Source organism: Tachypleus tridentatus, chromosome 1 (genome assembly GCF_004210375.1).
Source record: "Tachypleus tridentatus isolate NWPU-2018 chromosome 1, ASM421037v1, whole genome shotgun sequence".
Taxonomy (NCBI): Eukaryota; Metazoa; Arthropoda; class Merostomata; order Xiphosura; family Limulidae; genus Tachypleus; species Tachypleus tridentatus.
Window position 1 is genome coordinate 101,962,173 of NC_134825.1, and position 26,236 is coordinate 101,988,408.

The 26,236-nt window shown below is 32.2% G+C and overlaps 2 protein-coding genes across 16 annotated transcripts in view; one reads left to right on the forward strand and one right to left on the reverse strand.

The window, feature by feature from the left end:
- The window catches only part of LOC143257092 (uncharacterized), a 78,185-nt gene extending 73,195 nt beyond the window's left edge, over positions 1-4,990 (reverse strand). For 4 of the 8 annotated variants that reach the window (XR_013031684.1, XM_076515325.1, XM_076515348.1 and 1 more), the window contains exons 1-2: positions 4,928-4,990; positions 1,192-1,260 (exon numbers count right to left, since the gene is read on the reverse strand). Coding sequence is in view for 3 of the 8 variants with exons in the window: in XM_076515325.1 (XP_076371440.1) it covers positions 1,192-1,260; positions 4,928-4,983 (125 nt within the window). In the remaining 5 variants the exon portion in view is untranslated. Of the gene's footprint in view, positions 1-1,191; positions 1,261-3,297; positions 3,665-4,613; positions 4,740-4,927 lie in introns of those variants that run through there. The other 4 variants (XM_076515357.1, XM_076515367.1, XM_076515338.1 and 1 more) reach the window with 3 other exon arrangements.
- Positions 4,991-14,248: 9,258 nt separating this feature from the next.
- The window catches only part of Nup107 (nuclear pore complex protein Nup107), a 100,283-nt gene continuing 88,295 nt past the window's right edge, over positions 14,249-26,236 (forward strand). For 3 of the 8 annotated variants that reach the window (XM_076515399.1, XM_076515409.1, XM_076515425.1), the window contains exons 1-3: positions 14,249-14,505; positions 16,148-16,254; positions 18,654-18,749. In XM_076515399.1, coding sequence (XP_076371514.1) covers positions 14,486-14,505; positions 16,148-16,254; positions 18,654-18,749 — 223 coding nt within the window. In that variant the 5' untranslated portion in view covers positions 14,249-14,485. Of the gene's footprint in view, positions 14,506-14,615; positions 14,728-16,147; positions 16,255-18,653; positions 18,750-26,236 lie in introns of those variants that run through there. The other 5 variants (XM_076515380.1, XM_076515389.1, XM_076515415.1 and 2 more) reach the window with 3 other exon arrangements.

Here is a 26,236-nt window from a genome sequence, read left to right on the forward strand (position 1 = left end):
ATTTTAGTACCATCAGCAAATTTAACTTATTGACCATTCCTTTACTTATGTTCTGGAAATTACTATTAATTTAAATATAATAACAAGACTTAATTCATTGGGGGATTCTGTTGATGGATGTAAGAAAAGAAGGCTTTTAGTTGAAAGTTGTTATGGAACACCATGCGAGATTAATGAGAAACTTTACAGTGAGATTAAGATGCACGTTGTTAGTAAGGTCATAATTACAGCAGATTTTAATTTCAGGCACATAAAATTGGAAATGTTAGTCAAACTATTATGGAGGCAGGTTTTGAGAAACCATCACTATGGTCTACTTCACCATTTGGTCAAAAAACTAGTAGACTAGAAACAATGCTATTTTAGGTTTTTACTGAATTCTAATACAAAAATAAATTTAGTTTATTCTAGTTTAAAGTTGCCTTTGAAGTTACAGTTGCATGTCGATCTGAGCTAAAAGCTCTTGCAAACATGCCAGGTCTGATCCTATTTAAATGTAATTAATTATTGAACCCAACAATCCAACCATTATCAAATTTCACTAATCATCCAGCTCTAACTGCCCCTGCTGTTAGTATCAAATTTAACTGTCATAACAACTGGGTTTAAAATGTTGCCTTTAATGTTTGAACATTACTAGAAATTTTTAACAAGCAGATTGAGCAACTAAACTGCAACTTATGCAGCATCTATGTTTGTTACTCAAATATTCAGAAAAAAAAGACAATAGTCGAAAAAAAGATTACAAATATTATATGAATGACCAAATAAGACATTTAAGATATTAATAAGGACTGCCCATTGTCATTAAGGATTATAATTACACCAAAAGATTAATGATAAGACACACTAAGATTTTGTATGGATAATGAAACATTAATTAGTTAATTAGTTAATGAGAATATCATTAGTACTTAAAGTGTGATTTAAGTATATTTGAAGTCAATTTCTTATCTTACAATGGTTACCAGTATATGTAACACAGGTCTAATCAATTAATATTTAGGTAAATTTTAGTCCAACACCCAAAGTACCCTTAATTTTATTATTATTCAGAAATATACTGAATAACAGAGACATCACTCTACACTCAGTTTAATCACTTGAGTCTGTAATTTTCTACAATAACAGTGATTAAGAATCACAATAATACCTTAATTTATACCTAGACATTTAGAGAATAATACGTACCATGACTTTGAGATACCAACACTGATGAAATCTTTTCTGGACAATAGACTAGGCTCTGTAGCTGCTAACCTGGAAAATTTCAATACTACATAAGTTAAAAAATTACCTTGAGGTTGTTGTAAGCATTATTTTTTAACTAAACTAATTGTTTCTGTAGTTACATTTCAAAAGACATTGTACACAAAATATTATTTAGTGGTGATACAATTTTTAACATACTCAATATTCTAATTTCCATGTTGTAAGATTACGAGTATATGAAAGCAAAATCTGTGCATCAATCATGATGCACCACATGTAAAAATCGAAAACCCTCACATTTCTGTTTGATGAGCATGCATCCCAATAATGCTACTTTAACAGTTTTTATCACAAAGCTATACAATGAGATTTCTATGCTCAGTTCATACAGAATAAAGAGGAATGAGTAAAACCAGACGAGCATGGTACTGCCTGACTAGGCACTTAAACAGAACTAAATGCTACGTCTTGTATGCAATTTGATTACGCTAACTCTTCCCTCCAACAATCAGAGAAAATAATTCCCATGTCTTTTATAGTTCCTCTGTACTGTATATATATGTGTGTGTGTGTGTGTGTGTGTGTGTGTGTGTGTGTATATGTATTTGTATAATAAAAACTACAAACAATTAGACTGTCAGAGAAAAAAAATCACCTTTGATAAACTATTCTAACAATTTATTAACTTTGCAAAATTTTGAGCAAATGCTCTTTTTCCAGTAAAAAAAAACCAAAAACAAGCCTATTAGTTAATGACAATTACAGAAATGTTTTTTTTAAATGTCATTAACTGACAGGCTTGTTTTTTGGGTTAAAAAGAACATATGCTCATAATGTCACTAAGTTAATAAATTATTACAGTTTTCTAAAGGTGATTTTTTTCTATAAGTCTAATTTTTTTTTACAACCTTTTAATTTTTTTCTTATTTATAATAATAACTACATACCAGTATATATTTGTCCTAACAAGGGAATAACTCATTTCACATATTGCATAATATAAAAATTTATTCATACTACCATATATTTGCTCATATGGAACACTTAATTAGTTAACACTGAAATACAAAATCAAACAGCTGATGTCACTTGATTATTCCACTTTTCCCCTACACTATATAAAAGATTTATTTCCAAAACGTGTAGTTCTCTGAAATATAAAAACTCTCTGGTTTGTTTGGTTTGATTTTGTTTTGAATTTTGTGCAATGCTATTCAAGGTCTAGCTGCACTAGGCATCCCTAATTTAGTAGTGTAAGACTAGAGGGAAGGCAGCTTGTCATTGCCACTCACCTTCAACTGACCGTCACATTATAATGCCCCCACGGCTAAAAGGGCAAGCATATTTGATGTGACGGGGATTTGAACCCATGACCTTCAGATTATGAATTGAGTGCCTTTACTACCTGGCCATGTCAGACCAAAACTCTATGGACCAGCATATATTTACAAAGAGGAGATAGTTAACTACATGGTTCAATACAACTTGAATAATTTCTAGTTTTTTGTTTATTATTAAGCACAGAAAGTTATCTGCACTCTACCTACCATAGATATCAAAACCCAATTTTAGTTTAGAAGCCCTCAGACTTATTGCAGAGCCACCTAAATGCAAACAGATTCTTAAGAAATTTAACATGTGCTCTCATGTTCCAAAAAAAATGCAGGGTAGAAAAATTCAGACTTTAAATTAAAGATGACCAAAAAAAACAATAGCTGGGCAAACCTAACTAAGCATTGTACATAACAAAAAATTTCTCCAAAATTATTAATTGTACCATTACAATTAGTTGGAATGTCAAAGTATATTTGAAAGTTTTGTAATAAGCTCTGCAACTCTTCATAAGCACAAGTTTTTAATCCTTTATTTACTTCTTTGACATTTCAGGATTTGTATATTCTGATGTATACTGCCTGTTCAGCTTTGAAATTTAATAACCTATAATATTCATCACTGTTTTTCTAAATTATATTATCTTATATATACATACATACATATATATAAAAGTACTCATATAAATACATATACATAGTTCCTTAATTATTTCATATACTCAGTGAAATATCTCAAATATAAAATTCCAACCTCTGTAACAAACATTTTCAGCAGCATGATAATTTCTTCTGTAAATTACTGTTACATTTTTTTGTCTCAGGGCGGCTGGTATGGGTATTAATACTTGTACCAAAATAAAGTAGAAAACAATGTTTCGACCTTCTTGAATTATCTTCAGTTTAGTGAATTCTAATTTAATTTTGTCATCATCAGGAACACATACTAGATGCACTTTTGCAGAGTCCCCTGAAGTTTTTTTTTTTTTTAAGAGTAAATAAGACCAAAATTACCAGTAACAATTATTTTTATTTATTGCTTTTAAAGTTCATATGTGACACTTCGTTTTTCCCTACAGAGTGAATAATTCTTGCACATGTTCTACTGACGTCACGACAGTTCATATCGCGATGTTAAGTGTCCTTTCTCATGTGACCCTATTTTAATGTCTAAGGAGTAGGTGACAACGTATGGCTGAAGATTGCTTAATTACGGCTTATTTTGATGAAGTTTGGCTAATTGTTTAATATGATGGTGTTTCTACGTGTTAATGGATACACTATTAGTTGAAATGTTTGTTATGTCCAACAAATAAAATTGACATTATCCGTGATGATGAGAAAATACTTGTAGAGAAAAACATATATGTCAAAAAGGCTGGTATGCGTTTAAAAAATTTTGAGGGGGAGTGCTGTGCGGGTAAAGAGTTCGAATTGTGTTGATATAAAATGTAATGTTTTTTATAAAAATATGTTCTCTTTAATGAAAAATTATTAGGAACTGTTTTCAGTACTATATTTACAAATTACATGAATAAATATATGCTCTTGTTGTGAGGATACTACTTTTATCAAAAATTGTGTTTTGTGATAAAGAAATGGTTGTTGCACATACCGTAATTTTTTTATTACGTTACTTATTTAATTACAGGATGTTAGGCCAAAACCATGTTAGATCATATTTTCAGTAATGTAACTTAACAGGAAGCAAAATGAATACCAAGAGTTAAGCTATTTATATGCAAAAACGGCTCGTTTGGGCTGAGAAAACACTTTTACATAGAAGAGCGAACAACGTTTCGACCTTCTTCGGTCATCGTCAGGTTCACAAAAAAGTGTTTTCTCAGCCCAAACGAGCCGTTTTTGCATATAAATTTCTCAACAAGTGGGTTTCTCGTCATCACTGATTATCAAGAGTTAAGCTGATGTAAAAGAACATTCAATTTTGAAATAATAAAAACTTCTAATCACAGACACCGAAATCTACAAGTCCTTTTTTCTTTGACCTAACATTAGCCACATCTTTTGTTTTTTAAGTACGTAACTAATTAATAATAATTTGATATTTACCTCAAAGTTGCAGCCTTTAAGCCCACTTTTCACACATCTTTAATGAAATATTAAAAATTAAAAATATAAAAGTCCAGAAATGGTTTGTTTTTCGCCGTCCAAATATTATTTTGCAATTAATACTGCCGTAAAAAATAAATTCCTCCAAGGCAACTCGCTAAGAATTTCTAAAATTATTAAAAACTCTGCAAGAGCTCTTTGTGTGAGCTATCCCTGTTGTTTATTTATAGTTATAAAAAATGAAATAAGTTCAATTTTGAGCCCTCAAAAGTGCGTATAAAACTACTCGATATATAAAGAAAATAAAATCTTACCATATTACGCTAAATTTCCCTCCTCTCTTCTGAAGAATCTCCTTTGAGTAAAACATGACTTCCAGAAGTAACCACCATGCAAAAAAATTATTGTTCTGTGGATACGTCGATTATTTCCCAATTTGATCTTATTTGTAGAAATGTGTGAAGATATCCTTCAGAAGGTATTAAAAATAGTGTATAAAAAAATATTCAAAAGTTGTTTTTGAATTTCGCGCAAAACAAGAAGAGTGCTATTTGCTCTAACTGCCCTAATTTAGCAGCTAAGACTATGGAGAAGGTGGGCCCGGCATGGCCAAGCGTGTTAAGGCGTGCGACTCGTAATCTGAGGGTCGCGGGTTCGCATCCCGATCGCGCCAAACATGCTCGCCCTTTCAGCCGTGGGGGCGTTATAATGTTACGGTCAATCCCACTATTCGTTGGTAAAAGAGTAGCCCAAGAGTTGGCGGTGGGTGGTGATAACTAGCTGCCTTCCCTCTAGTCTTACACTGCTAAATTAGGGACGGCTAGCACAGATAGCCCTCGAGTAGTTTTGTGCGAAATTCCAAAACAAACTCTAGGGAAGGCAGCTAGCCATTACCACCCACCGCCAACTCTTGAGCTACTCGTTTACCAACGAATAGTGGGATTAACCTAAACATTAACGCCCCCACGCCTGAAAAGGCGATCGTTTAGTATTATAGAGATTTGAACCCGCGACCCTTCGATGAGAAATTGAGCGACCTAACCATCTGACCACGCCAGGCTTCTCCAAAAGTAAAACTAAAACATTTTAAGTGTATTTAATTTCATCATCAGGGGAATAGAAACAGGATATTAGCACAAATGGCTCTGTTTTTCAGCATTACAACTAGGCCTGCATTAAGGCCCAGTTTAATGAGTATAAAACTAAGTTAAAAATAAACTTTATTACTCATCTGTACATTGGTGCTATTGGTCATTTACACTTAGGGGCCTAGGAGGTCCCGAAAAAAACTTAATATTTTCTGGGATTTTACTATATTATATTTTTTAACTAGACCTAAAATGTTCTCAATTTTTAATAAAACGCATACAAACAGATCCATTAAGTAGTTATGAGCGTGAGAGGGTGCATATTAGTTTATTACTACAATTTTTAAAACTAATTCACTATGTGAGTTCCTCATCACAACATACATTGGTAAATTAGGGACGGCTAGCGCAGATAGCCCTTGTGTAACTTTGCGAGAAATTCAAAAACAAACCAAACCACTATGTGAGTTCAAGTCTATTAGCATTCATCACACAAAGTTAGCTAATTCAACCACTGTAATTTTGGGTATGGCAAATGGGAAGTGTCCGACAATACATATATTCTATTTTGTATTACTGTTAAGGTTTTGAGCGTGGAGGACAAAAATTATCCTGAGATAGGGAACATTTTCACTTTTGATTTTAAAGACAAAAGTACAAGAACTTACAAGAGTTTAGAAATTGTAGAGCAAACTGGAGAGTTGTACTGATAGTTTTAAAAAATAAATATAAGAGGACCTCTACTTCAGGAAACATAACTTTTAATTTTATTTAAGCAACGGTTTCATTTACTCATAAATGACGGAAAGTTGGCTTAAATAAGAACAATTATATTTCCTGAAGAGATCGTGTTTCACCTTTTTTTAACTCAAGGATTTATATATAATGAGTTAAAATTTAACTTAATTGTGTCAAATATTACCATCCAAAAAGCAGGGTATACGATTAGCATCTTGTAAGACTATTATGATGTACATTTAATTAGTAACAAATGGAGGTAAGAAGGAAAACAAAATCATAATATCTAATAAAAACGATGTCCTTAATACAATTTTTTCTTCCTTGATTGGTACCCTCAACTAGAAGTCTTTTTAAAAATCAAGCTCAGACAAATTACAACTAAAAGGTTTCCCGACCGTCGCTCATTAACGTTAATCCCCTAGTTCTATAGCGGTATGTCTTCGGACTCACAACGCATTTAACCAGTTTTCGATGGGCGTCGTGGGCAGTGCACTGATAGCCTGCTCTGTAGTTTTGTGCTTAACTCCAACCAACAAACAAAATAAAATTAATGAATTCCATCTTGATCACGAACCGCGGGACCCGATTATTCTCATAACTTAGCCAGCAACCCCTTATTAGTTTGTATATAAATATATTAATTTTAAATAGCTTATGTTTCACCTCTTTCGCTATATTGGAAGAAGGCTTTCCTTAATTATTAAGACAGGGAAGAAATATGAAATAATGATACAAATGAAGACACGTTTAGTTTAAACTTTTTTGATTTGATTTTACGCATTAGATAAGTTTATTTTTCTAGGCGACACAATAGTTACTAAGTTAATGTTATCTATGAGTTGTACACTTGATAACTGAATTATTTTGATGAACTTTTTAAATTTCAATCATTTAATTTAGAAAATGCACTTTTTTATTTAAATACTGACTATTAAAATTTGAACTCAAATAAATTGCTCAAATATGAAGCCTAAGTCCATTGTAAAACCAAAACGTTCACAAAATTTGCTTTGCTTCACATAAAAATAAAATATAATATTCTCATAAAAATTCAAAAAATTTTAGAAATAAATTTCTTACCTTGTATTTCTTTTAAATTAAGCTTAATTTCTTAGTAATTATTACATATAGTTATTTTTATAAAGTTAAGTATTTTTCTTGAAGTTCAATCTCTTTGCAACGCTAAGTTTTGTTTGAAAGAAATGGCGGGATTATGCTCTCAACTGTGGTATAGGTTACTGGGCAACAGTTATGACGTCAACATCACCAAAGTTTTGCTGTGAAAGCAAGTTGATATTTATCTTGTTTTACAAGAGGGGATCCTCAGTATCCGCGGTACTTGAATTCCTTTAGGCAGGATTAGATTAAATTAATCTTCGAGACCTATCGGTGAAGAAATAACAAAGTTGTGAATTAGAAATACGTATTCGAAAGAAACCAAAATAATCTGAGCCTCTATTACGCGGCTAAAAAAATCAACATTGACATCCAATAACTAACAATTTATGAATCTTTTAAAATCCACCTTTTGGATTGTTTCTTGAAATTTTCAATCAAGAAAAAGTAGGCGAGTGATATTAACAGTGTTTCAGCAAAGATATACACAAACTCATGGTGTTGCTATGGGCGACAGCTTTACTGCAGTTTTATGCAGCTGTTGGAAAAAATGTCCTTAAATAACAGAAATATGTAATAAACCAGACACCTTGACATTTTTGGCATATGCATATCTCACATTTCCTTTTCACAATCCTTTGCCTAAATAATGCCAATATTTAATCGTTATAAGTTTATATTCAAATTGATTTAGAAACAAGATCATTAGCATTCTTAAACACTTTGGTTGCGATTGTTAAACAATGCATCAATCATTATTTTTTCCAAAAGAACAACAACAAAACAGGAACATCTATCTCAGAACGGCTGGTATGGTATTAACACTTTTATTGATAAGCAGAGAACAAAGTTTCGACCTTCCTAAGTCATCTTCAGGTTGACAACCTAACAATATTTATAAAACTATACAAGGAAATATAGCTTCTAGAGAAGATTTTAAACTTCTTTTTCAATAGTTGTTATTATCTTAATTATTTTAAATTTGTTTAATCAGACTGATTTTACCAGCAATTACACAAGCCACGTTTCCATGTTACATTCTAAGGTTGCACTCTCCAGCTTGAATTTCTGGCTTGCAGTAGAAAGGTGGTGCAGTAATTTGCACAAATTACATATAAGAGAAGCTATACCTTAATGTATTATTGGTTAATAATAACCCATGCTGGCGTATTTAAACTTCATAAAAGTTGTTTTGGTTTTAATAACGGTATTTTCCATCATTCAGCTACACAGATAAATAATTTTGTTTTTATTATCACATAGCGATTTTTTACAAATCGGGAATAAATATTCTCACTTAGATCTAATTATTATTTCGTTTACCATAGTGTACATTTTATTATTATTATGTTTGTGTTCTATAACAACTAATAGAACTTTCAGATCGCCATTGGTTTAGAGAAATCTATAACCAATGGTTTGTTAGTATTTTAAGCATAACAAACAGTGAAAACGATTCACTTATCTAAAATTACTGTTAAATATTTGATTTGGTTTGTTTCGAACTTCGCGCAAATTTACAAAAGGACTATCTGCGCTAACCGTCCCTAATTTAGCAGTGTAAGACTAGAAAAAAGACAGCTATCGACTAAAGAAAATAAAAAATCAAAGTGATTATGTGAAAACCTCAACAGTTTTCTGGACCACTTGTTACCACAATTATAGCAGATAAACTTAATTACAAAAAATAAATTAAATATATCTATTCTTTGATGACGAGAAAACCCACTCGTAGAGAAAAATATATATGTAAAAACGGCTGGTATGGATTGAGAAAATTTTATGTAGAGGAGCGAACAACGTTTCGATCTTCTTCGATTATCGTCAGGTTCACAAAGATAGAAAGAGGTAAATAAACCGATATCTAGCCACATGTTTGAAACCATATACTGCTGCATACCGTATATTCCGAACATCAGCAAAAAAAGAACCAACATTCGGCAAAAACTAGTAATAAAATATGACATTCCAGTTAATACCACATTTATTCAAAAACCACGCACAAAACTAAGGTCTATACTATACAAAAACTACACTGACAAACACCACACCAACATTATTTATAAATTACAATGTGATAACCGCCACGACTTCTATATTGGAGAAACAAGTAGACAAATGGAAACCAGATTCAAAGAACATAAAAAGTCACCTTCACACGTTTTCGAACACTGCAAATCAAATAAACACAACATAACCACAAAAACATTCACATACTAAATAAAGAAACAAACATGAACAAACGCAAAATTAAAGAAGACTTACTTATACAACAACTCAAGCCCAAAATAAACCAATACAAAGGAACACCTTTATACCTATATTAATAAATATAATCAAACATTTAACCACCCCCTCTGCATTCCTACACTCAATTACACAACCCCCTTCAAACACATGGTCAGCTATCGGTCAGTTACCTCTTTCTTTCTTTGTGAACCTGACGATGACCAAAGAAGGTCGAAACGTTGTTTGCTCCTCTACATAGAATTTTCTCAATCCATACCAGCCGTTTTTACATAAAAATATATCTTTTATTAAAGCAGGTAGAAAACATGATATTTCTTTCCCACCGGCCCGGCATGGCCTAGCGCGTAAGGCGTGCGACTCGTAATCCGAGGGTCGCGGGTTCGCGCCCGCGTCGCGCTAAACATGCTCGCCCTCCCAGCCGTGGGGGTGTATAATGTGACGGTCAATCCCACTATTCGTTGGTAAAGAGAAGCCCAAGAGTTGGCGGTGGGTGGTGATGACTAGCTGCCTTCCCTCTAGTCTTACACTGCTAAATTAGGGACGGCTAGCACAGATAGCCCTCGAGTAGCTTTGTGCGAAATTTCCAAACAAACAAACAAATTCTTTCCCACCTTTTCATTGGATTCTTTATTTCAGGCTTGATCTGAGTCAATGATTCTTAACTTGGGTGCAGTCGAACCCCAGGGGATCGGTGAGTCAGTCTCAGGAGTTCGGCGGAGGTCAAGACACACACACTGTGTATGTGTCCATTCCGTTCACCCCACTCGTATGATTCGTAACGTCATGCTCCACTTGGCCATCATTGGCTGCGGCTGATTACGTCACATCACTTGGCCCTGATATCTGTGCTGCAGGGAATTTCGTGCGTTTAGCAGTCGACTTGTGACTGTAGTAATCGTGCGTCGTTTGTGATTTTTTCTTAATCTTTCAATCCCTTCATACTAACTATGTCGAGCCAAAACAGAAAGTGTTCGGACGAATAGGTACAATATGGATTCACGTGTATAACGGAACATGATGGGAGTCAGCGTCCTCAATGCATGATTTGCAATGCCAAGTTGAGCAATTCTAGCATAGCACCGGCAAAACTAAGATAACACTCCCGAAAGCTGCATGGAGATGGGAAATACAAGAACACAACGCTTGCTGAATTCAAGGTAATGAGAGCCAGGTTCGATGAAAAGGCTATTTTGCCTGTTCTCGGCTTTGTACCCATTGACAAACCGATCCTCACAGCATCGTACGAAGTTGCATACATGATCACAAAGCAGGGCAAACCACACACCATTGGTGAAGCACTCGTAAAACCAGCTGCATAGAAGATGGCGAATATCATGCTGGGAAAACCTTCTGAAAATAAGTTATCTCAAATTCCTCTTTCAAATGACACCATCAGCAGCAGAATAGATGACATGAGCGATGACATCTTGGCTCAAGTTGTTGCCTATTTGATTTCAAGCCCAGCAAAATTCAGCCTTCAACTCGACGAGACCATTGACGTTTCCAATATAAGCCAGCTTTTTGTTTTCGTGCGCTATGTGAAGAACGACGAAATAAAAGATTTTTTATTTTGTAAGCCTCTTACAACAACAACTAGGGCAGCCTACGTGAAGAAACTTGTGGATGACTTCTTCAGAGACAACGATCTTTCGTGGGGTATAGTTTCTGCAGTTTATTCGGACGGAGCTCCAGTCATGCTGGGACGAAACTCTGGTTTTGGTGCATTGGTAAAAGCCGATGCACCACACATCATTGTAACGCACTGTGTTCTGCACAGGCATACGTTGGCAACAAAAACCTTGCCTTCAAAACTGGCAGAAGTATTAAAAATTGCAGTGGAATGTGTAAACTTTGTGCGAAATCGTGCTCTGAAGCACCGCATCTTCAAAGAGCTGTGCAATGAAATGGGCTCTGAATTCGAGGTACTTCTGTACCATTCTAACGTTTGGTGGTTATCCCGGGGAAAGGTGCTGAATCGTGTTTTTGCCATCCATGTAGAATTAGCCCTGTTTTTGTGAGAGCACCAAGGTTGTCATGCAGATTGCTTCGAAAAATCTAAGTTCATTTTCATTTTGACGCACATGGCCAATATCTTCAATGCTCTCAATCAACAGATGCAGGGCGGTGGAGTCAACATCATCGAAGCAGAAGAAAAGCTGAATGCTTTTCAAAAAAGCTACCGTTATGGAAATGACGAATAGAGAATGATAACTTCGCAAACTTTCCCCTGCTGAACGACTGTGTAAGTAAGATCGAAGATGTGTCTGAAATCGGAGACATTTCTGTACCCGGGGAACTGAAGCAAGCAATTGCCACGCACTTGGAGGAGCTCGCAAAGTCTCTCGACGGATACTTCCCCACCAGAGAGTCATATCCAGCATGGGTGAGACAGCCGTTCACGTTTAATGTTGCGACAGCAGATGTCAATGATGAATACCTCGACGAAATCATTGAATTGCAACAGATCCAGGTGCAACAGCAACTTTTCAGAACAACAACGCTCTCAACGTTTTGGTGTCACCAAATCGTAGCGTAACTTCTTATTGCAAAGAAAGCCGTTGAGATACTCATACCGTTTGCTACAATGTATCTTTGCGAGCAATCCTTTTCGAGGATGGTAGAGATAAAAACAAAGAAAAGGAACATACTTTGTTGCGAAAATGATATGAGAGTGGCACTTGCCAAGGTGAAGCCGCGCATTTCTGAACTTTTCTCAACAACAAAAGTCACATTCATTTGCAGTAAATATTCATAGAGTTATGTTTTTGTTTTTGTGTGAAATTCACGTTTTGTTGGTTTTGTTCTATGAACCCAGTGATATTGTGTGCAACTGATGCATGGTTCATTTGGTGCACTAATAAAATATCTACTTATGTTTGGAATTTGAAAAAATCATATTTTATTTTTCCAATTACGAAGGGTTCAGTGAATGCAAGTACGCAACTTCCGGGGTTCAGTACCTTCAACAAGGTTAAGAACCAGTGATCTAAATTGATAATAAAGTTAACTTTAAGATCTATTACATTTAAATTTACGGAATTGTTGAGTAGCACGCTAATTTTCCTTTGTTCCTCACGTGGAAGACGCAATACTTTAAGAATGAATCGCACTTCATTATATCAATACAAAATCAGTTCCTTTTAACAATGATTTACAAACATATGACATAGTAATATTGAAAGAAAAACCTTTAAGAAAATTCCAAAATTAAATTTATCCTACCACAAAATAACACAGTAAAAAAAACAACCTTGTTGCTACAAAAAGAAATGAAATATTACATGAAAACTGAGAAGAAAAACATTTGACAATACAACACTACAAAATAAAAATAAATATACACCTTTAATACTGAAATACACAGTACAAAGATATCCTTTAATGATGAAATCAACATAATAAAAACATGAAAGCTTCAACAGCAAACATATTACTACACTTTTGTGTTGACTAGAAACCCACTTGAACTAAAAATATATTCAGATTAACCTGAAGATGACTTGAAAAGTTCGAACCATTGTTCTCTACTTAATAAAAGTTTTACTACCCATACCAGCCGTATTTTGAATCCATTATTACTACACTCTAACAAATAACAAGTAATACACTTATAAAGACAAAGATATCTCTTAACAACCTGAATTTCAACAAAACAAACAATCTTTAATTTATTCCCTTTTATAAATGTAAAACTTTTAAAATTCCGCAGCTCCCATTTATTGAGGACATATTTTCTATGTAGCCAAATATTATAGTAAATTTTAGAAACGTCCTTTATCAAATAGGTATGCTAATATAAAAATAAGTTGGCAAAGTATAATTTATAAACATGTTTTGAGGCTATATTTTCTGTGTGGCCAAACAAAGAGCGATTTTGAAAACGTTTTTAACATCCTTTATCATTTTCTCCCGACTGTTAACTTGTCCTTAAAAAGTTGGCCCGGCATGGGAAGGTGGTTAAGGCACTCGACTCATAATTTAAGAGTCGCGGGTTCGAAATCCCGTCACGCCAAACATGCTCACCCTTTCAACCGTGGGGGCGTTATAATGTGAGAATCAATCCCACTATTCATTGGTAAAAGAGTCGCCCAAGAGTTGGCGGTGGGTGGTGATGGCTAGTTGCTTTCCCTCTAGTCTTACACTTCTAAATTAGAGACGGCTAGCGCAGATAGCCCTTGTGTAGCTTTGCGCGAAATTCAAAACAAAACTTAAAAAGTTAGGTTTTCTACGATTATTTTAACTAAATTGGCCTTCTTGACATATAAAGTTACATACTTTTCTAATGACGCAAATCACATCGGGCTATTTGCTGTGTTCATCGTAGGATTTTAGCGTTGTAAGTCAGTAAACTTAGTGCTGTCCCGTCGAGAAACATAACAAAAATATTATATACGAGAACTAATATAATATTAAATGCCCCCTTGTTTGTGATAAATTTTTTCCCGCTTTCTGCGGTTAGTCTCGTGGATGAGACTGTCGTGCTGTGTGCAAACTTTTTGGATTAGAAAGCGGCAGATATAATCTTAACATTATAGATTTTAAGTGTAACGTTATTTGGGTTGATTTGTGTGTTCTGAAACTTGAGTAAACCTGTTTATTTAAATGAATAATGTATATGAATGTAAAAACTGCTGTCCACTTTGAATTCTAAATCTTGAAGTTAGTTATGATAATAGTATGAAAATGACTAATAAAAGGTATGCCAGTCAATGTTAGTTGTTATTGTTTGTGTCATGTTGATGTAATTTGTTGTAGTTATTCTTAGTTTTGTGTAGAAAACTATAATATCAAGTATAAATCCTTGAAGTAGTATCGCTAGTTAGTAGTTTAATTTACTATTTAAGGAAACCAAGGGGTCAGTATTAGTCGATTGAGATGGTTCAGTCTAGTGAGCTAAAAAGTAAAAACAAAACTCAAAGGTAACATTTTTCATTTTATTTTATATTTTTCAATCCTTCCTTAAATTTACTACACCCATAACATGGGAACTGGAAAGCAACTCATTCCATGGGCCAGCCATTGTTATAAAAATAAAACCGTCTTAGTAGCAGATGTTTTAAACTTAATTTGACAAAAAATTATTTTGTGCCGTCTTGTCATTATCATTCTTACTACTAGTATTAGGTATAAAAAAATGATGTGTTGGCACTTTATCAACAGCAACAATCTTAAATACCTCACTTAGATCCATTGTGATTTTAAAAAATAGCAACAAAAACACAGAAACAACAGAAAACAGTTTCAATGATCTTAGCTTGTTCTTGCAAGTTGTATAAAATTTTCAATTCCAATAATAATTCTAGTACTCACTGTAATTACTATTAAATGCACTACTGTAAGTTGAATGTAAAATCTTGTTTAATTTACCATTAAGCATAGTACATCACTTCTATAGCTTAACACTGATCAACTAGAACACCAAGATGTTTTTCTTGCATAACATTAAATTTTTTCATTTTTTCAATTCAGATTATGTTAAACCAAATGCATTACTTTGCATTTCCTGTAATTAAAAACCATTTGTTGTTTACTTGTTCAACTCATCACGTGATCTAAATTTTTTGTAAAGCAACAGCATTCTCCTTATAGTTAGTAACACCTTAGTCCTTAATAATGTTAGCAAATTTAAACATTTTATTGACTATTTCTCCATCTGTATCACTGGTTTAAGTCAAAACATGATTCTTTAATCAGTTGGGTTTTTCGTAAGACAGTTGTATTAGGCTTAATGTATTTCTAACACAAGCTCATTAATTAATCCTTAAACAGTGACCAACATCAATTGATGATGCTACCTACAACATTCCTGCTGTTAATCCTTTACAGTTTTTTAATAAGTATTAATAGCATTTTAACATTGTAATATTTTTGCAATAAAAATAAACTGCCAATTGCACATTTTGAAAATTACTGTCCAAAATAAACATCTCATGGTTAAGCGAGATGTGTCATTCTCTACATTTTTGCATCATTTGGAAAATGAAAATACAAACAAGACCAATTCTACATTTGTGTGTATATTCTAGAGCATTGCATAAGACTTATATTTACAATTTTATTATTAAGATCACTGGATGACAGTATTTCTGTAGATTTTAAACATTGTATGAACAAAATGACTGCAACTTGCAAGTGGAAAGATATATGACCTGGAAGTCACTAGAGATGCTTCTTATTTTGCAGTAAACAGACTTTAGCATGCAATGAGCCTGCTGTATAGTTCACTTTCTGTGAAATAACTGACCTGGTACAGATTGTACTTGAGTTCCTTATTTTTAGAATTATAATTACTTATTCAGCTATGATTCTTTAGAGTTTTAAAAATTTATGTCTTTGCAGTGAGTCACTGGCATTTTCAGTACTAAATATTGCTTCACCAAATGTTCGAGAAACTACAACTAGTCGGTTCAGCAGGAGTAGTACAGGAGCTGGAAATTTGCAGAAATGTGAGTAGTGCTTTTAGTTTTGAAAACTTCAATATTCCAAGATATAAAAATGTGAGTCTTTAAGGTATCAAGATTGTTTCTTTATGTAAAAAAAATATGAATAATATTGATTTGTTTTTGTTTTTTGTAACTAATACTGTTTAATTATGAAATGTACAATTAGTTATTTGTGTTGAAAAATAACAATAGGTCTTGATCCAACGTACCTTTTAATTTATAAAATAAAATTTGTATTAACTACTGATCAAAGGAGCTATTTTTTAACTTTTAGTGATAATATGGAAAAATGTGTCAAATATTTTGAATTATTCACTTTAGTTCTTCAAACTGAACAATCTTCAGTAAAACTAAATCTTGATGTAGACATGTACTAGTGGCATCTTATATTCATGTTATTTATATTTTATGTTCTAAATTTCGTCATATTTACTTTTGTAATTATATGTTTTAAATTTCATCATATTTACTTCTGTATGTATAAAGTCAAATACTAAACTGGGAGTAGGGTTTGTTATTGTGTTGCAAAAAAAAGTATTTAACCTCTCAAGTTATGGTGAATTGTAATACAATTAGAGCTTGGTGATTTGTGTGATTTGCTAATTGATCAGTTATTGGGCTTATTAATTGATTACATTTCAACATTTCATAAATACATTTTTAGACTACCTTTCGTTTAGCATGATACATATATATAGCTATAATAATTTGGAACAAAGTCACCTTTTTTGTAATCCTAATCTGTTGTAGATAAAATATATATCACATATAAACAATAAAGTACAAACTTGTGACACATATATGTAAAAATGGCTCGTTTGGGTTGAGAAAATTTTTTTACGTAGAGGAGTGAAAACGTTTCGACCTTCTTCAGTCATCGTCAGATTCACAAACTTTTTACACATTCTCTTAGTGTCTAATGACAATATTCTGACTACTTGAATAGTCAGAATAATCAAAATTAGTAAACAATTTGAAAAATAATATTTGATTAGTAAGTTATTTTGATTACAATCAATTTTATTGTAATTCCAATTAGTAGTGTTGGAATAATAAAGAAAAAAACAATAACAATTAGCACAACTAATTTAGATTTGGTTTATTATTTGCGGACAGTTGATTTAACTGATTAATTCTGAGATACTAACTGATGTAATATCAGCTCATAGGTAATCAGTAAAATCACCCAGCTTTATAACCAGAGTTAACGGATGTTTTAAAAATCTGGGTTCTTTCAGTTTTATTTCTTTACAACTACAAACAAACCATAAAATTACAAGTATAGTGTGTGTATGCTATGATAGTGTTGTGAGAAATATTTTTTTCATTTAAGTTTTCTGATCTAAGCTGTTGTCCAGTGGTAAGTTTATTCACTTGGCATGAAAATAATATGCAATTTCACATGGAGGACAGTATGCAGATAGCCTATTATGTATAGCTTTGTGCTAAAACAAACAAAATTTATCAATCTAGTAAGTTACTAATCTTTTAAATACATAAATAAAAATGTACGTTTAAAAAAGAAATTTTGCACTTTTTTTGTAGTTAGATGAAACACCATAGGCTTTTATATATATATATAATGGCATCAGTGGTGAAGAATGTTTAATATTTACTTCAAATAGGTAACAAATGCATGATAAACAAAATGCCCTAAAACTAATGTAATTTAACTGACTTTCTAACTAAGTTATAAATACATTTAGAAAGTCTGTTAGCTGCTTGAGCTAAACACTAACAAAAAAAAACAACAGTGAAACCAAGGTTGAATTCTTTTAAGCTTAGCACAGTAACTTATTAGCCTTGTAATTATTGTTATAGATCAGAATATTCTTCTTCCTTTGGTTATAAATAATTTAATAGCAAATGTTGGAGGTAATTATTGTTGATATTTTTTGAATGATAGGATGAGGAAGGAGAGGCGTGGCCTTTGAGTTTGACTTTATTGTTTATACCTGAAATTATAAAGCATGAAGGCTAAAAGTTTATATTAAGGTTTAGCAATATGTAAAGTATAAGTCTGTGATTGATGGAAGGTTACAGGTGTCACATGAATGTAGTAAGAAAATCTAAAGGGAGCAATTTGGAGTGAAAAATTATTGTGATACAGAGTTGAAGATAGGGAATTTATTTAAATATTTTCTTTTATAATGAGGGAATTAAAACTCAGAAAATATAATAATTGGAATAATAAATTTTATTTTCATATAAAGTTTTTTGACATTTTAATATATCTTTAAAAGATTCTGACATGCATATTTTGACCTCCAACCATAAGCATAGGATTAAATACTTTGGAATTTACTTTATATGAAGTATCGAATTTGTATATTTATGTAACCTTCTTTTTATATATACAAATAACTTGTACTTTTCTTAAATACATCTGATAATTTCCTTAGCTCTATCATTGCTTGAAGACACTGGAACTACACCAGGAAGTTTGTTTCATACCAGTGGAGCATCAAAACACACAACTCGACTATCTGAAAGAAGTTGTAAGTAAAAATTATGAATTTAAAACATGGTGTAAAATGATAAAGTTGTGTATATTGTTCCAATGCTATAATTTTGTATCTAAACACTTAAATATGAGTAATATGAAAGAGATGTTTATCATTTGCATACTAAACAAAAAAAGTCTACTAAACTACAAATAAACTTGAACAAAACATATGAAAATGAGGCCAAATACTTTGGCACATTGCTGACCATAGTTTTCTTAAGATTGAAAACAAGGTTTAAAACAGTGTCAGGTAAATTTTTCTACATCATAACAAGACTAATTTATCCAGGCATTTTTCCCAAAACAAGTTTATTTCATTGGCAGTAAAAGTGTTCTGTTTATATTTTTATATTCCTGTCAGTGACCTAATAAGAAAGCTTACAGAAAATCCAGTGAACAATTTCATCAATTTTTGTTCAAGAATCTCTACCTCAATACTTTATCAAATCTTGCAAGCCTTTTGCCTCATTTATCACAAATGAAATACTCATCTTCTTTTGTACATTTTTCAGTTCCTACAGATAATCTTAAAACTGTTGAAGGGGATAGCACTCTTTTTACATTTTGCAAATAATAGTAATACCAGTTATTTCTAATCTACTCACTGCATTAAAACCTCCTGAAATGAGTAAATACTTCTCGCATGAGTTTAACATAAACTGTGGTTACTTTTAATCTCCTGTCATTTTAGCAACCTAAGTAAGATTTTACATACTATAAAATTTTTGAATTAATTTTCTCATCTCCACTTAGTACGAGTTGATACAACATTTCTAAAGGAATAATTTAAAGCTTCCCCAATAAAATTATTTTCACACTTGTTTAAATAGAGTGCACTGTGCCAGTCTGACTTTTAAGTTGGTGTTTAATGTTTAACCCATACAACTTGTTTAAAGTTTCTTGTCTGCACTCAAATTAATTAGATCTATTCTTATAACACTATAGGTATTCTGCTCCTTCCATAAAATAGCTGTTGTTTTAAAACATTTTGAACTTGAGTAAACAAATCTAGCTTTGTTTTCATGGGTGCTCCACCATGTATTTACTGACCAGAATATGTGGAAAATCTAATATTACAATGATATGATTTCCTGATCTTTGATACAAAACCTTGGAAGTTGAAAAGTGGAATATTTACCTTCACTGTATGTATTGATTACTCAAGATTCTCAGTCTACTAGTGGTGTTCTATAAAAAGAAAACTTTCACATTACAGTTTTTTTTTTCTGTTGGATATAAGATAAATCTTTTTACATGTCTTGTAACACAAGTCTTTCAAATTTGTTCAACTTACCTAGGACATCAAAGTATCATACTGTTTTAAGTTATATTTCCAATGTTATAATTTAGTTCTTTGCTAAAGGAAGCTGTCAATCATGGTGATGTAATAATTGACAGATAAGGGTATATTATTTATAAATATACGTAATTAGTTAATATCAAAATTTAATGAGCATTTGGTGAGTTTATGAGTTCAGTGATAAGATTGATGTCTATTGTGTCAATTCAGTTAATAACATTACAAGCAAGGGAATCCTGTAAGTTAGTTTGTGAGTTGTGCATTTTTACTGTTAATTGGGGAAATTTCTATTGAAATGTTGTTTGTGCACTTAGACCTGCAAGTGAAATTAACCTGTAGCAAACTTTTAGGAATAAATAAACTAATTTATTATCATTATGTGAAATGAACTTGACATTATTTTTACCAAATAATAGATATGAACTCCTCTAATAATAGAATATGTTGTGACAATACTTTTTAAACAACTTAACACTTTAATAAGAAAGTCCTAACTAGATCAAATTTAACATCATTTTAAATTTTTCCTTCAGATGAAAACATTTATTCAAAACATAGGATTGTCCACCCATCTAGTCTCCTTATGGATTGTCCATTATTAAGTGTTGTAACTACAAGGTCACTTATGTAGAAAAAATATAACTTTTTTTTCTATTCAGCAACAAACACAGGGAATATCATTTAGGTCAGGTAACATTCTTTTAAGTTCACTGAATTTGACAATCTAAAATCACAGATATGAAACCAGACGTATTGTATCTCACTCAGAATTTACTATTTTTTATTAGTGTAATCCTGAAACATACCTCCTTTCATGCCACAGCTATTATTTGACAGCTAAGGCTTTTTTAACTTTGCCTATCTAAGTATTGGTCTGATTTTTTCTTGTTTGCTTCAGTCTTTCATTTCACACGTAATCATCCTTGACAATATCTGTCTTGTGACACTTTCCACCTAAGCCAATGTGTCCTTTACCTTGATGCTGTGTATTAGCATCTTCTTCACAGATAACATGTGACTTTTTCTTGACAAACCATTCACTATTGGTTTTTCTGTAGTATGACTGTCGAAGATGTTTTGAATATTCTTTGTGTTAACTATTTTTGGCATGCAGTTATGCATTAATGTATCTGGAATAGAGGTAAATCAGGTCTTTCTTATCCTCCCCCTGATGTCTGTCATTTCTAACAAATTGGTGACAGTTTGTCTTGATCCAGCCAGATTCTCCCAAGAGAGTGATGTTGCATTGCAAAGTTTTCTATCGGATTTACTCTCTGTTTGGGATACTTATTACAGACGAGTTTCTCATACATTAGAACAGTCAACTACTGGCATTTTGGTCTCTAGTACTTCATTCTCATGCATTGGAAATGCATTCAGTTAGGACTGGATAGGATTCCACCTCTGTGCTTTTTCAGCAATTCATATGTTACTTAGAGTACTAGTTGTGATTTGTTTAACCCCTAGTCATGTTCTGTTGGTAGCACCACATTGGCCAGTGCAACCCTGGATTTTTTTGGTGGTATCTACATAAGTACTCATCTCTCCCACTTCTTTTCTAGTAGTCCTCTCTCTTGAGGAGGGCAACAAAATCTGGCATTATATACCAAAGTGGAATTTTCCTTCCTCATATAGTTGAGGTGTAAGTATGAGTGTTTGTAATTCCAGACTGGATAAGTTCTGTTTCCTCAGGTTGATTATGGCATACAAGATCCCATCATTCTGAGTTTGGGGTGTTCCCTTTTGAACTACCTTAGGTTGAGGAGAGGAGTTGTCCATTTCTCAGCAGTACCTCAGAATGCATAACTCTAGCTACAAATGTATTCACATAAATACCTGTTGTAGTCCATATGCTCCAGCCACCAACATTGGATTTATAAGCCATGGTCCCATGACTTCAACCCCAAGCAGTATTACCTTGGCTTTCTGGTTGGGGCCTAACCAGTACTGTCACATTTCACCTGCAGTGTGTAATGTATGTTTTGGGTGAAGAGTATACCTGTTCTGGATATAGTGCAGTTCTTGTTCTAGTTTGCTCATCTTCTTTTGGCATGGCCACAATCTGTGCAGATCCATTGTGTATAGATAATGTCTTCACTGGCCCTTCTGCCTTATTGGTATGGGATTCTAGCTTTAAGTATTGATAGTTATTACCTATCCAACATGCAAAATAATTTTCATTTTAAGATTAAAATTACTTTTGTGCATCAGAAACTTTTCACATTTTATAGGCAAAAATGTTTATAATGTCCAGATAATTATTAAAGGTCTATTAAGGAAAAAAAACATTGTATTTTGTATGTTATTTTCACTGATGAATCTTTGCATGGGTTTGGTAGATTTGACTGATCCCAAAATCACCATAAAAAGTTAGGAAATAAGTATAAATCATGCTTTTTCATTCTAGAATGACAGCACATTATAACATGAAAAGTATAAATGCTTAGACTAAGTAGGTTAAATCTCCGAATGTTATACATTTGTATATATTTATTTTTATTATATTGATCTTTTCAGTTTTGCCTGGCTAACAGTATAGAAGTTATAATAATGATGCAGTGCACATGCACTCATGTTACCATATCCAACAATATAAAACTGCCCTTTAGCCTTTAGAAAGTGACCTTGTCTTGGCTGTGTTTTATCAGACTAATATTTTATGCAGTCACATTTCAATCTTTATACATATACATTATATATATGTACATTAGAAATAAGTTATTAAACTTATTTTACTCAAAATGCAGAACAGTAAATAAAGAAGTAAAGCAAACAGTTATCTCTTCGAGCTATGACATTTGCACTTGGTTGATGCATGACATAGATTGCTACACCTTTCAAAATTTTGCACATGGAGGATATCAAACAAACTAATTTTTGTAGGTTTTATATATACAGTTGAATAGTCAAAAGTTTATAAATTATGATAACAGTACCATAGAAATCCACTATGATTTATTAAGCTCAGTAACTATGCTGTATTTCAGTTTTAAAAAACTAAGAAATTTTGAGCAGACTAAAGGCACAACCCACCTGCATGAAATCTTGGTTTGAAAGAATGAGATGGCCCACTGAGACATTAAAATGGGTGATAAAACCACTAGGGGGATACTTAGAGCTTTCACTTGATTATTCTCTTGTCATCTGTTGAAGTAAGTGTATACAAATGACCCTTCCCAAAAATGGAAAGATGTTGGTGGTGCCATTGTGTTTGATTTGGTACATAAGCAATATCTTAGCAGAAAGAAAAGATACGAGGTTTTGTTTTGCATTTTAGATTTTTAATGCCAGTAATTTGAATTCTTAATTCATACAAAACTATAGGCTTTGTGTTTTGATATCACACATATCTAATTTGAATCAGTGCAGCATTCAACATACCATGTGACATACAAAAATAGAAGTTTAACTGTTGCTTTTTATATTTACTTTTAAAGTAAGAAATTGAATAAGTGTAATACCAAAACTTGAATTATAATCTATGGTTTTATGCCAAACATATTGACATAAATTTATGAAAGAGTAATCCAATAAAATTTTGTTGACATGGCCTTTGAACTTGTGACCTGTTTGTAAAGAGTTAATTTTATTTAGCCATGTGCATAATTCTTTCAGTAATACTTATCTAAAGATAGGGGTCACATATAAGCTACCACAAGAAATTCAGTCTTCAAACTAAACATTATGCAAGAAACAACTAAACTAAACTTGTTTTTAAGCAACTATAACAGTAGTCTCACTCACTGTCAGGAATTTACTCCATGTAGAAGGTGTTATCACCTGAAGTTAAGGAAAGCTACTTACTACCAATTAAGTCTGGTGCTGTACTACTGAGTGTGGTCATATATAGTTTGCAAATTGACCTGTCCAAATGTCAGTATGCTCTTATTTTATTTACAAAATGCTTGTTTTTGGTTTTCAGGGACAGTGTTGTTTACATATGCTTTATGCTCATAACAGAGGAAGGGTAAGCTAAAATCAGTGTTTTGCTTCTCAGTCTTGTGTAGGCACATGAAATGTATCAGTACTAAACAGTATAGTTCTTAGATATCTAATACAAACAATCTTCATATTAAATAAATTTATGGTGATTAAATTTTACTCATAACTACCAACTCAGTTTTTTAAACTAAATTAAGAAAAATATAAACCACCTTAAGTTGTTTGAATTATATCTTTCACCTGTATCATCATATAATGAAACATTGTGTGAAGTATAAAGAAATTTTGAAAGATCTTTTATAAAATTAAAAAAGGTATTTTACAAATTGACTAACACATACTAAGTGTTACTTTTCCATAGTAATCAGCATTTTCTACACCTCTTGCATATTAGTACTGTGGACAAAGCAGTTAACAAAAAATTTGGACTATAATATTTTAGTTGTGTTAAGCAAAACCACTTATGTCAGTCCTCCTTTCAGTTCATTTCAGTGCAAATCAAACACCTTATGGTCAGTCATGTAACATAAAATGCAAATAAATGGTTATTAAAACTATGCTATTTGTGGTGGTCTTACACAAACATGTTTCAGTTGCATTTTTAAGTATTAGAAGTTGAAAGCCCACCAAATTGCTAAGGAACAGTGATGACATCTCACCAGAAATCATTAAGCAACTAGAAACTAGTCAAACATTGTATGGTCTTCTGAATTAACAGTTTCATATGACCTTTAAGTTAATGTGAAACTGCATATAGACCAATGATTCAGTTGTTTGGGCTCCTGGAAACAGCAGACCATCATCTACAGTGACCACTACTTATAGATTCTGGCTTGCAAAGAACATGGGGTATATAGATAGGTCTAGATGTTGTATCAGAAGGCAGTTTTTTAGCTACAACATACTTCACAAGACCAACTTGTATGCTGGACTTCAATGATATTTAGTAGAACTTGGTCAAATAATGATTACTTATGGGCAGAAACTACTTTGGTTTGTGTCACATAAAGTAATTGATTAATAAAAATTGTATTTAACTCTGTCTGTTCAAGCATAATTTACTGAGCATGTCACAATGTTTTAGTGACTTATATTCAAAATTTTATTGAACTATTTATTATGTTATATCCATTAGTACAGCATAAAATCTTAGCTAATAATCCATATTTTAATAGCATATAAATTTTCTTAACTTTTTAATGTTGTAAAAAAAATTCTCAGTTTCTCTTAGTGTGATACATTTTCTCTGGGCTTTTCTTCTCTGTTTTATCTACTACTCATCCAAAAAGCATGAAATTAGATATAAATAATTTTATATAAAATTGTTGCTGTTCAGACAAACCATGATATTTATATCCTTCAATTTTGGTTAGCTTTGCAGAGCTATTAAATAGAAAGTCAGGTGCCATACCCACCCATCACATTCTCTCTCTCTCAGGATTTGTTGATAGCTCTCTTTTACATTTAATTCTGTATTATATGTAATGAATAGATAGCAAAAATTATCTTATATCAGTTGATGTATTACATTGTTCATTGAGTGGAGAGGAGAATTGTCAGTTTCTCTGTTAGTAAGCTTTTTTCTCTCAGGAAAGATGACTTTTTTTTTTCTTTTTTGAGTGAATTTGTAATGGGTTTTGTCATATAATTAGAAAGCCAGAAAAATTGTGAAAGAGAAAACTGTCTGCTTTTTGTATGTTATTCTATGTTCTATGGTACATTGTTTAATTCAATAATTATTTAATACATTACTACCATTGGTATAAAAAAAAGTAGGGTTTATTGTTATCACAAATCAAAAGAAGAAAACAAAACAACAAAAACTAAAATTAGTTAAGTATTTTATTTTTGTTTTCATGTTCTTTATTTATTATAATAAAACTCACTAAATTTTAAAATAGAGATCTCTTTATGTAACTTAAGGTTATATGTGGTAAAATAAATTACAACATAATGAAAATGTTTCATGAGGCCTTCACACAAGCAGGTAATGTAATATATTTCTATGGCATTATATAAAATAAATCTTAACTTTCATGTAAAAAGTGTTAGTAGAAAAAGTAACCTAGGTGTTATACATTTTTGATTCATTTTTTAATTGTTGATTGAAATGTGTTTATTTATTGAAATTGTACAGTCTTCTTTGGTTATAATACTCTTTCTTTCTATAGAATTGAGAAGGTTGAGGTAAACCTGTTGATTGTAAGACATTCAGAATTCATAAACTCTTCTGTAAC